The sequence below is a fragment of the Pristiophorus japonicus genome, chromosome 26 (genome assembly GCF_044704955.1).
Source record: "Pristiophorus japonicus isolate sPriJap1 chromosome 26, sPriJap1.hap1, whole genome shotgun sequence".
In the NCBI taxonomy this organism is placed as follows: Eukaryota; Metazoa; Chordata; class Chondrichthyes; family Pristiophoridae; genus Pristiophorus; species Pristiophorus japonicus.
This window is the reverse complement of record NC_092002.1, coordinates 18,410,495-18,423,097: the sequence shown is the minus strand read 5'-3', so window position 1 is coordinate 18,423,097 and position 12,603 is coordinate 18,410,495. Positions and strand designations below refer to the sequence as shown.

The window sequence follows — 12,603 nt, the reverse complement described above, 5'->3', positions numbered from 1 at the left end:
AAAGCAGTGTATCTGTTTTGCAGGGGGATGACCACAGGGGACCCCTGCACTACCTTACTTGCACTACTCTTCCTGCTGGCCTTCCATTCCCTATCTGGCTGTGGACCCTTCTGCTGCGGTAAGACAACTCGCTACACGTGCTACTCACATCATTCTCAGCATCGTGGATGCTCCAGAGTGAATCCACTCTCAGCTCCAATTCTGCGACGCGTCCGTCAGGAGCTGGAGGCGGATGCACTTCCCGCAGATGTAGTTGTCAGGGACACCGGAAGTGTCTCTGAGTTCCCACATGGTACAGGCGGAGCATATCATGTGACCGAGCTCTCCTGCCATGACTTAACCCTTAGATACACTTAAATTGGCGACAACAATGTTAAAAGTTACTCACTGTTATAGAAAAGTAAAAAGAAAAATTACTCACCAATCACCAGCCAATCACTTACCCCCTTGGCTGTGACGTCACCTTTCTATTTCTGTCTCCTTCTTTTTTGCCTTCTTCCTGTCGCTGTACAAGCCACACCTCTCCACGCACCTCCTTGACGCTGGGCCCCGGACTCCCTGCTGTGCCTTTTATAGGCCTCTCACCGAAGTCCCGACTGCCTCTCCATGCACCTCCTCGACGCTGAGCCCTGGTCTCCCTGCTGTGCCTTTTATAGGCCTCTCACCGAAGTCCCGACTGCCTCTCCACGCACTTCCTCGATGCTGGGCCCCGGATTCCCTGCTGTGCCTTTTATAGGCCTCTCACCGAAGTCCCGACTGCCTCTCCACGCACTTCCTCGACGCTGGGCCCCGGACTCGCTGCTGTGACTTTTAAAGGCCTCTCACCGAAGTCCCGACTGCCTCTCCACGCACTTCCTCGACGCTGGGCCCCGGACTCCCTGCTGTGCCTTTTATAGGCCTCTCACCGAAGTCCCGACTGCCTCTCCACGCACCTCCTCGATGCTGTGAACTCCTTGTTCCATTATTTCGTTAGTTGTCAAACCTGCATTGTAAATCAACCTCGTTTCTTCTTCCCCTACCAAGAATGTCTGTGCAACCAGTGCTGCCGCCTCTAAGGTCAGGTTCTTGGTCTCTGAGCTTTCGGAATATGCCTGCGTGGCCTATTCCTTCAATGAAAAAGTCTCTCAGCATTTCTCTCCTCAGTTCATCGGAGAACTCACATAAACTAGCCAACCTCCGAAGTTCCGCCACGAAGTCGGGTATGCTCTGGCCCACACAGTGTCTGTAGTTGTAGAACCTGTGTCTGGCCATGTGTAGGCTGCTCGCTGGCTTCAGGTGGTCTCTTACCAGTGTGCTCAATTCTTCAAATGACTTGCTGGCTGGTTTCTCGGGTGCCAACAGATCCTTCATTAAAACGTATGTTTTCGAGCCACAGCTGATCAAGAGATGGGCTCTTCTCTTGTCTGCTTTGTCGTCTCCTAACCAGTCTTTTGTTACAAAGATTTGCTGGAGCCTTTCTATAAAGTCCTCCCAATTGTCTCCAGCATTGTACTTTTCATCTGATCCGTTGTTCGCCATTCTGTGGATTCTGTAATTCCGTAACTCGTCGCCACTGTTAAGTCCTGTCCCCTCAGTACAGATTCACACGAGGCATGTAGTGAAGTCAAGGTCACTCTGGACCTGCACCTTTATTTCACAGCTCTGGAATGCTGCACTTGCCTGAGACCTGTCCTTATATACCTGTCTCTTGCAAGTGCACCCCTGGTGGTAAGGTATGCTGGTGGTTACAGGTCATATCTTATTACAGTCATGTATAGCATGTTAGGATACAGTTATATATAATAATGTAAGATACATGACAGTTGGGATACCTTTTGAAACTCTCAAGTCTTCCAGAATTTTTGTCAGTTTGGAGTGACACTCTGCTTTAATTGACCCCATCTCTTTAAATTTCACTTGCATGTATTTTTCCACTCTCACCACTGATATGTTCCATAGACCTGTCCAAGCCTCCACATAAAGTTATGACTGGAAAATTGGATGCATAAAGAACTGGATTGTCTGCTCATTGTCTGCAAATTTTCTCGCATTACCTGGGTGGGCAGAGTGAAAATAGGTTCGGGATGTGTTCTACCGTAGCACACCCATTTTTATGTCCTTCTAATTCTCACTGGGAGGAACAATCCGCACTTATGGACAGGCTATATGCAAATAATAAAAATATATCATCCAATGTATTTCAATGTATTTCCCCTCATTCGTATTATAGAAATGCTGGATGCAAGGAACACTTGTTCATGCTGGCAACTAACGTTGTTATGACTGGTGGACAGAATAATTTGTATTTTAATAAACAGAAGACAGGGTGATTTATTGCAAAGTCCAGATCAACAGATTTGAAAATGTTGCTTTTTTTTAGCAGGTCAGAGCCAGTAGAATAGCACCCTACCCAATTTTCCATCTCTACCCATTGCTGATTTACCTGATATCTGGTGGAATGCGAATGGACAATCTTGCATGCTATCTTGTCATTCTTGTTGGTATTTCAACCAAAATTCTCCGTTCTCAGCAACTGAAAGGACCAACCTAGCATCAGCATTGGGAGCATCTAGAACTGTCAGTAGGTTTGAATAACCTGCCTTGCTGACAGTACAGGTAGCACTTGGAGCAGCTACATTTTTGGCAAGGGAGGGAAAACACAGGAAAATATAGTGGGATCTAAATACTTTGAATGCATTAATGAACTTTTTCTTTATATTTTTATTGAGGTGGATTTGCCAGAAGAACTCACCCTGCAGTGATATACCGGCAAAGGGGCTTAAAGGTCCAGAATACTTTTTGGTTATTGAAGTATCTAACAGGTAAGAACATAAGAATTTTTAACAACAGGAAAATGGCATAAGGCTCAACAAGCTTGTCCCTTTTAGATCGATCTTACCTATTCTTACCAGGGGGTGAAATATCTCATAATGAGCCAACAACCTGTGTACAGGCTGCTAATTCGCTATGATTCCATTTTGCATTACTGAAGAAGACCAATTTCACCCCCAATATCCCTTAATATCTTACCTCTTGAGAAATCCATTGGACTCATTTATATTGGCCTTCTGTTAGCATACCCCACAAGTGCATTGGCATTTACATAAAACAACTTCTGCCTGGTTTCCTTCATTACTCCTGTCTCCATTTTTAAAAATTTGTGTTTCTTGGTTCTTATACCTTTTGAATAATTAGGCCAGGGTTAGCATTGTATTCATGATATTCTTGAATAAATCAATTAGGTTGTCTAGAAGTCACCAAATTTTCCAAAGGACCCAAATCCAATTTAATTTGCCTAACCATATCAATTATGTCCCTGATTTCTTGAATATGTTGGTTACACTCACGGGAACAATAATATTCTTCCCATGTATTGGTGATCAGAGTTACACACAGCTTTGCATATGGTATTCTGATCATGCCCCATATTCAACAATATAACTTCTTCTGATTTTTATTCTCTGTCTCAATTCATATTTGTTTTTCCTATATTTAAGCACGAGCCTGAATTCTTAATGGAATTATGTGCAAATACCTCTCTGTCCCAATGGGCCAGCCATACACATGTTCCATTTAATTCATGCATCCTTGCTCCCACACTATTTTACACTTATCCGCATTGAACCACACCACCAACTAGTAACCCGAGAGATCCAGATCCATTTCAAACTGGTTGGTGTTGCTCCACATTTGCACAGCCTCCTATTTTGGAATATGCAAACTTGTGGATGTTGCTTATGATACCTTCATCCAAGTCAAAATACATATTTATTAAAATTAGCCAGCATCGCAGGATTGATCCCTGGGGTACTCCACATGTAATGTCTTTCTGCTTTTGAAAACTTCCCATTCATGCCAACCCTTCATTTCCTGTTTTATCCAGCGCCAATCTTCACTTTCTATTCCATTACACGATATCTTAGCCATTAATGTGTAACCTTATCAAAAGCTTTCTGAAAATCCACGTATAAATAAACTACAGTTAGCTTACCGACTATATCAGTAATATCTTTGATATTAGCCAAATGTGACATTCCTTCTGAATCCATATTGTGTACTTTATAATGCTATACTTTTCCAAGTTTTCTTAACTTCTTAAGCATGATCGGGTCCTGCTCTCATCTGCCAAAAATTGCTCACTATTCCAGAATCATTCTGGAATGTAATGATAAACCCCAGATTCTATTCTCCACTGCTAACTGTCTTTTTAAACCCCTCTCTTCAGTCTCTACCCTCACCTCCGACAATAAGTGTAATGGGGAACATGGAGATGACAGAAACTCTGAACAAATATTTTGTATCAGTCTTTACGGTAGAGGACACTAAAAATATCCCAACAGTGGATAGTCAAGGGGTTAAAGCGGGGGGAGGAACTTAACACAATCACAATCACTAAGGAGGTGGACTCAGTAAGTTAATGGGACTAAAGGCAGATAAATCCCCTGGACCTGATGGCATGCATCCTAGGGTCTTAAGAGAAGTGGCGGCAGAGATTGTGGATGTATTGGTTGTAATTTACCAAAATTCCCTGGATTCTCGGGAGGTCCCAGCAGATTGGAAAACTGCAAATGTAACGCCCCTATTTAAAAAAGGAGACAAACAAAAAGCAGAAAACCACAGACCAGTTAGCCTTACATCTGTGGTTGGGAAAATGTTGGAGTCCATTATTAAAGAAGCAGTAGCAGGACATTTGGAAAAGCATAATTCAGTCAGGAAGAGTCAGCATGGATTTATGAAGGGGAAGTCATGTTTGACAAATTTGCTGGAATTCTTTGAGGATGTAACGAACAGGGTGGATAAAGGGGAACCAGTGTATGTGGTGTATTTGGACTTCCAGAAGGCATTTGACAAGGTGCCACATAAAAGGTTACTGCATAAGATAAAAGTTCACAGGTTTGGGGGTAATATATTAGCATGGATAGAGGATTGGCTAACTAACTGAGAACAGAGAGTCGGGATAAACGGTTCATTCTCTGGTTAGCAACCAGTAACTAGTGGGGTGTCGCAGGGATCAGTGCTGGGACCCCAACTATTTACAATCTATATTAATGACTTGCAAGAAGGGACCGAGTGTAATGTAACCAAGTTTGCTGACGATACAAAAATGGGAGGAAAAGCAATGTGTGAGGATGACACAAAAAATCTGCAAAAGGACATAAACAGGCTAAGTGAGTGGGCAAAAATTAGGCAGATGGAACATAATGTTGGAAAGTGTGAGGTTATGCACTTTGGCAGAAAAAATCAAAGAGCAAGTTATTATTTAAATAGGGAAAAATTGCAAAGTGCTGCAGTACAGCGGGACCTGGGGGTACTTGTGCATGAAACACAAAAGGTTAGCATGCAGGTACAGCAAGTGATCAGGAAGGTCAATGGAATCTTGGCCTTTATTGCAAAGGGGATAGAGTATAAAACAGGAAAGTCTTGCTACAGTTATACAGGGTATTGGTGAGGCCACACCTGGAATATTGCGTGCAGTTTTGGTTTCCATATTTACGAAAGGATATACTTGCTTTAGAGACAGTTCAGAGAAGTTTCACTAGGTTAATTCCGGAGATGAGGGGATTGACTTATGAAGATAGGTTGAGTAGGTTGGGCCTCTACTTATTTGAATTCAGAAGAATGAGAGGTGATCTTATCGAAACGTATAAGATTATGAGGGGGCTTGACAAGGTGGATGCAGAGAGGATGTTTTCACTGATAGGGGAGACTAGAACTAGAGGGCATAATCTTAGAATAAGGGGCTGCCATTTAAAACTGAGATGAGGAGGAATTTCTTCTCGCAGAGGGTTATAAATCTGTGGAATTCGCTGCCTCAGTGAAAGCTGGGTCATTGAATAAATTTAAGACAGAGATAGACAGTTTCTTAACCATTAAGAGAATAAGGGAGCAGGGAGAGAAGTGGATCTGAGTCCATGATCGGATCAGCCCAGATCGTATTAAATGGTGGAGCAGGCTTGCGGGGCTGTATGTCCTACTTCTGCTCCTATTTTTTATGTTCTTATGTTCGTATGAGATCATGGACTTGTTTGTCTCTAAGATTAAGACCATCCGTTCAGCAGCCTCTGCCTCTTCCCTTCCTTCCCCTAGCCTACCGGGCCAAACATCCTCTAAAGATCCCTCCTGCCCTAGCCCTGACCTCACATCGTTCTCCAGTTCCTTTCTGATCTCTCCTAATCCAGTCCATCAGACCCACTTCCTGCTCCCTTGACCCTATTCCCACCAAACTGCTGAACACCTAACTTCCTTTTCTGGCTCCCAAGTTAGTTCTCTTGCCTCAGGCACTGTCCCCCTCTCCCTCAAATTTACCGTCATCACCCCTCTCCTCAAAAAAACAACCCTTGACCCCTCCGTCCTTATAAACTACTGCCCCATCTCCAGCCTCCCTTTCTTCTCCAAAGTCCTTGAATGTGTCATTGCCTCCCAAATAGGTGCACATCTTTCCCGCAATTCCATGTTTGAACCCCTCCAATCCGGTTTCCATGCCTGCCACAGTACTGAAATGGCTCCTTTCCAAGTCACAATTGACATCCTTTGTGACTGTGACAAAGGCAAACTATCCCTCCTCGTCCTTCTTGACTTTTCTGCAGCCTTTGACATGGTTGATCACTCTATCCTTCTCCAACACCTCTCCACCATCATCCAGCTGGGTGGGACTTCACTTGCCTGGGTCCATTCTTATCTATCTATAATCATAGCCAGAGAATCACCTGCAATGGCTTCTCTTCCCACCCCCGCATCGTTACTTCTGGTGTCCCCCAAGGATCTATCTTTGGCCCCCTCCTATTTCCCATCTACTCGTGGCAACATCATTGGAAAGCACCACGTCAGCTTCCAATGAATGCTGATGACACCCAGCTATACCTCATTTCCACTTCTCTCGACCTCTCCACGGTTTCTAAATTGTCAGACTGCTTGTTTGACTGAGCAGAAATGTTCTCCAATTAACTATCGGGAAGAACGAAGACATTGTTTTCATTCCCACCACAAACTCCGTTTCCTAGCCACTGACTCCATCCCTCTCTCCAACTTCTGTCTGAGGCTGAACCAGACTGTTCCCAATGTTGGTGTCATATTTGACCCTGAAATGAGCTTTTGACCACATATCCGCAGTGTTATATATGCATATTATAGATATATTCTCTGTGTAGTCACTGTATAGTTGCATAAGATGGAGACTTGTTTACCGGATGTACCATCAACAAGGTTCACACTGTATACACTATGCTGGCACCACCAGAGGGCGCAACTAGTTGAGGCCCAGGGGTCACCTGTACACCACAGGTACCCAGGTATAAAAGGGAGTTCACCATGTGGTATACTCACTCTGGAGTTATATTAAATGGACTAAGGTCACTACAGTTCAAGTGCAATACTTTGCCTCGTCATTATCAGAGCATCTAAAGACATAACAATTGGCGACGAGATTATGGAGTTTCATGCAAAAATGGCTAACTTTGGTACGTTGCAGCAGTTTGCCGATGGGAATGATTGGGATGCCTTTGTGGAGAGGCTCGACATTTCTTCACAGCAAACGACCTGGCAGGCGATGATCCAGCCATGCTGGCTGATAAGCGCAGAGCTATCCTGCTCACTAGTTGTGGGCCCACCGTCTATGGCCTCGTCAGGGACTTGCTTGCACCAGCGAAGACAACGACCAAGACGTACAAGGAGCTTGTAACGCTGATCCAAGAACAACTCAAGCCCAAAGAGAGCATCCTCACAGCCAAGCACCGGTTTTATACCCATCACTAGCCCGAAGGCCAGGAAATCGCGAAATATTCTGCAGACCTCAGGAAGCTGGCGGCACCGCGTAATTTCGGCGAACACCTCACCGAAGCGCTGCGGGATATCTTTGTTATCAGAATAGGCCACAAAGGCCTTCTTCACAGGCTACTATCTGCGGTTACCACAGTCACACTGCAGAAGGCCATCACTATGAGCCAGGCATTCATGACCTCGACCTGCGGCTCATCCTCGGGATTCAAACCCGGCAGATACTATACACAGACTGGCGCCTTTTAGAGGCTGGACTGTAGAATGTGAATCTCCTCAGGGGAGAGAGAACAGGCCCCCGAGTCCCTTAACTCTGAGTCTGCCGAGGGGGGCTAATCTGTTAGCACTGTGCTGGCGTTGCGGAGGAAATCACCAGGCTCATCAATGCCATTTTAAGGACTATGTGTGCAAAGGATGCAGCACAAAGGGCCACCTCCAGCGAAGGTGTAAAAGAAATAGGACTCACCGTGTTGATGAGTCTGCAGAGGGCCATGAATCCAGCGCGGATTATGAAGAGGCGGTCAAAGAGGCAGCTCAGCCCCACGATGAGGTGTACGGAATGTTTACCTGCACCATCGAATGTTCCCCAGTGAGAATAGAAGTTGAGACAAACAGCGCTCCAGTCTTCATGGAGGTGGACACGGGGGCGAGCCAGTAAGTAATGAATCAAGAAGCCTTTGTGAGGCTATGGGACAATCAAATTGAACAACCCAAGTTGGTCCCGGTTCAAGCAAAGCTGCTCACCTACACCAATGAACTCATCCCAGTCGTTGGTAGAAACATAGAAACATAGAAAATAGGTGCAGGAGTAGGCCATTCAGCTCTTTGAGCCTGAACCACCATTCAATAAGATCATGGCTGATCCTTCAGTACCCCTTTCCCGCTTTCTCTCCAAACCCCTTGATCCCTTTAGCCTTAAGGGCCATATCTAACTCGCTCTTGAAGATATCCAATGAACTGGCATCAACAACTCTCTACGGCAGGGAATTCCACAGGTTAACAACTCTCTGAACAGAAGTAGAAAGAAATCAAAAAGTGATTCTTTGAGGATATAATGAGCATAGTGGATAGAGGTGTACTGATGGATGTGGTGTATTTAGATTTCCAAAAGACATTCGATAAGGTGCCACACAAAAGGTTACTGCAGAAGATAAAGGTACGCTAGGTCAGTGGAAATGTATTAGCATGGATCGAGAATTGGCTAGCTAACAGAAAACAGAGAGTCGGGATAAATGGGTCCTTTTCGGGTTGGAAATCGATGGTTAGTGGTGTGCCACAGGAATCGGTGCTGGGACCACAACTGTTTACAATATACATAGATGACCTGGAAGAGGGGACAGAGTGTAGTGTAACCAAATTTGCAGATGACACAAAGATTAGTGGGAAAGCGGGCTGTGTAGAGGACACAGAGAGGCTGCAAAGAGATTTGGATAGGTTAAGCAAATGGGCTAAGGTTTGGCAGATGGAATATAATGTCGGAAAGTGTGAGGTCATCCACCTTGGGAAAAAAACCAAAAAAAGGAACACTATTTGAATTGGGAGAAATTACAACATGCTGCGGTGCAGAGGGACCTGGGGGTCCTTGTGCATGAAACTCTTTTAGAGTCTACCTGAAAACATAAACATTAAACTGTGCCACCCGACCTGGGTGACACACCAGACATTTACAAGGCCCTTTTTTCCTTTTTTTGGTTTTTTTTTTGTGTTTTTCTTTTTTTTGTTTTTTTTTTGGGCACTAAAATCACAATTTTTTCCGGTGCCCCCTATAAAAGGGAAGGGGACACTAAAAACACCGGCAATTAAAACAAATTAAACTTTAAAACGTAAAATCAAATTAAAATTTGGTTGCCGGGCGTGATGATGCACTCCAGTCCCTCCGGTGCCCACCTCTCGCGGAAGGCCGCGAGCGTACCGGTGGACACCGTGTGCTCCATCTCCAAGGACACCCTGGACCGGATGTAAGAGCGGAAGAGAGGCAGGCAGTCAGGTTGAACGACCCCCTCGACCGCCCGCTGCCTGGACCGGCTGATGGCACCCTTCGCTGTGCCCAGGAGCAGTCCTACGAGGAGGCCTTCGGACCTACCCGCTCCCCTCCGCACAGGGTGCCCAAAGATCAGGAGAGTGGGACTGAAGTGCAGCCAGAATTTCAGGAGCAGCCCCTTCAAATAATAAAACAGGGGCTGCAACTTTGTACATTCCATAAAAACATGGAACACGGACTCTTCCAGACCGCAGAAATTGCAGGTGGCCTGGGTGTCCGTGAACCGGCTTAAAAATTTGTTGCACGGCACTGCTCCGTGCACCACCCTCCAGGCCAAGTCCCCGATGAATAGTGGGAGGACCCCTGCGTAGAGTGCCCTCCATCGGGGACCCCCGCCTCCTCCGGACGGCAAGATGGTACGCCATGGCGTGTCCGGACGGCCGGCGAGGATGGCAAAGTTGAGAGTGTGCAGGAGCAGCCCGTACAGGAAACCCCTCCGCGCGGAACTGAAAGGCACGGAGGGGATTTCCCCGAGGCGGCTCAAGTTGTGGGGTGCCGGCTCCTTGTGCATGAATCCCAAAAAGTTAGTTTGCAGGTGCAGCAGGTAATCAGGAAGGCGAATGGAATGTTGGCCTTCATTGCGAGAGGGATGGAGTACAAAAGCAGGGAGGTCCTGCTGCAACTGTATAGGCTATTGGTAAGGCTGCACCTGGAGTACTGCGTGCAGTTTTGGTCACCTTACTTAAGGAAGGATATACTGGCTTTGGAGCGGGTACAGAGACAATTCACTAGGTTGATTCTGGAGATGAGGGGGTTAACTTAAGATGATAGATTGAGTAGACTGGATCTTTACTCGTTGGAGTTCAGAAGGATGAGGGGTGATCTTATAAAAACATTTAAAATAATGAAAGGGATAGACAAGATAGAGGCAGAGAGGTTGTTTCCACTGGTCGGGGAGACTAGAACGAGGGGACACAGCCTCAAAATATGGGGGAGCCAATTTAAAACCGAGTTGAGAAGGAATTTCTTCTCCCAGAGGGTTGTGAATCTGTGGAATTCTCTGCCCAAGGAAGCAGTTGAGGCTAGCTCATTGAATGTATTCAAGTCACAGATAGATAGATTTTTAACTAATAAGGGAATTAAGGTTATGGGGAGCGGGCGGGTAAGTGGAGCTGAGTCCACAGCCAGATCAGCCATGATCTTGTTGAATGGCGGAGCAGGCTCGAGGGGCTAGATGGCCTACTCCTGTTCCTAATTCTTATGTTCTTATGTTCTTATGTGACGTCACAGCCAAAGGGGTAAGTGATTGGCTGGTGATTGGTGAGTAGCTTTTCTTTTTCTTTTTTATTATCAGTAAGTAACCTGTTAACATTGTTGTCGCCAAATTAAGTGTATCTAAGGGTTAAGTCATGGCAGGAGAGTTCGGACCATGTGGGAACTCGGGGACACTTCCGGTGTCCCTGACGACTATGTGTGCGGGAAGTGTATCCGCCTCCAGCTCCTGACGGACCGCGTTGCGGAATTGGAGCTGAGGGTGGATTCACTCTGGAGCATCCACGATGCTGAGAATGATGTGATTAGCATATGTAGCGAGTTGGTCTTACCGCAGGTAAAGGGTCCACAGTCAGATAGGGAATGGAAGACCAACAGGAAGAACAGTGCAAGGAAGGTAGTGCAGGGATCGCCTGCGGTCATCCCCCTGCAAAACAGATACACTGCTTTGAGTACTGTTGGAGGGATGACTCATCAGGGTAGGGCACCATGGCTGGCTCTGCTGCACAGGATGGTAGGAAAAAGAGCGGGAGAGCGATAGTGATAGGGGATTCAATTGTAAGGGGAATAGATACACGTTTCTGCGGCCACAACCGAGACTCCAGGATGGTGTGTTGCCTCCCTGGTGCAAGGGTCAAGGATGTCTCAGAGCGGGTGCAGGACATTCTGAAAAGGGAGGGTGAACAGCCAGTTGTCGTGGGCACATTGATACCAGCGATATAGGTAAAAAACAGGATGAGGTCCTAAGAGACGAATTTAAGGAGCTAGGAGCTAACTTAAAAAGTAGGACCTCAAAAGTAGTAATCTCGGGTTTGCTACCAGTGCCACATGCTAGTCAGAGTAGGAATAGCAGGATAGCTCAGATGAATACGTGGCTTGAGCAGTGGTACAGCAGGGAGGGATTCAAATTCCTGGGGCATTGGAACCGGTTCTGGGGGAGATGGGACCAGTACAAACCGGACAGTCTCCATCTAGGCAGGACCGGAACCAATGTCCTAGGGGGAGTGTTTGCTAATGCTGTTGGGGAGGTGTTAAACTAATATGGCAGGGGAATGGGAACCAATGCAGGGAGACAGAGGGAAGCAAAATGGAGACAGAAGCAAAAGATAGAAAGGAGATGAGTAAAAGGGGAGGGCAGAGAAACCCAAGGCAAAAAACAAAAAGGGCCACTTTACAGCAAAATTCTAAAGGGCCAAATTGTATTAAAAAGGCAAGCCTGAAGGCTCTGTGCCTCAATGCGAGGAGTATTCGGAATAAGGTGGACGAATTAACTGTGCAGATATCAGTTAACGGATACGATGTGGTTGGCATCACGGAGACATGGCTCCAGGATGATCAGGGTTGGGAACTCAACATCCAAGGGTATTCAACATTTAGGAAAGATAGACAGAAAGGAAAAGGAGGCAGGGTGGCATTGCTGGTTAAAGAGGAAATTAATGCAATTGTAAGGAAAGACATTAGCTTGGATGATGTGGACTCGGTATGGGTGGAGCTACGGAATATGCTAGTGGGAGAAAACGCTAGTGGGAGTTGTGTACAGACCTCCAAACAGTAGTCGTGATGTTGGGGAGGGCATCAAACAGGAAATTAGGGGTGCA

General features: G+C 46.0%; 1 protein-coding gene across 1 annotated transcript in view; it reads left to right on the top strand.

Annotated features, from left to right (window-relative positions):
- The window catches only part of LOC139239047 (cation channel sperm-associated auxiliary subunit gamma-like), a 138,525-nt gene that overhangs the window by 92,271 nt on the left and 33,651 nt on the right, over positions 1-12,603 (top strand). Inside the window, exon 12 of the mRNA XM_070867552.1 lies at positions 2,709-2,801. Coding sequence (XP_070723653.1) covers positions 2,709-2,801 — 93 coding nt within the window. The remainder of the gene's footprint in view (positions 1-2,708; positions 2,802-12,603) is intronic.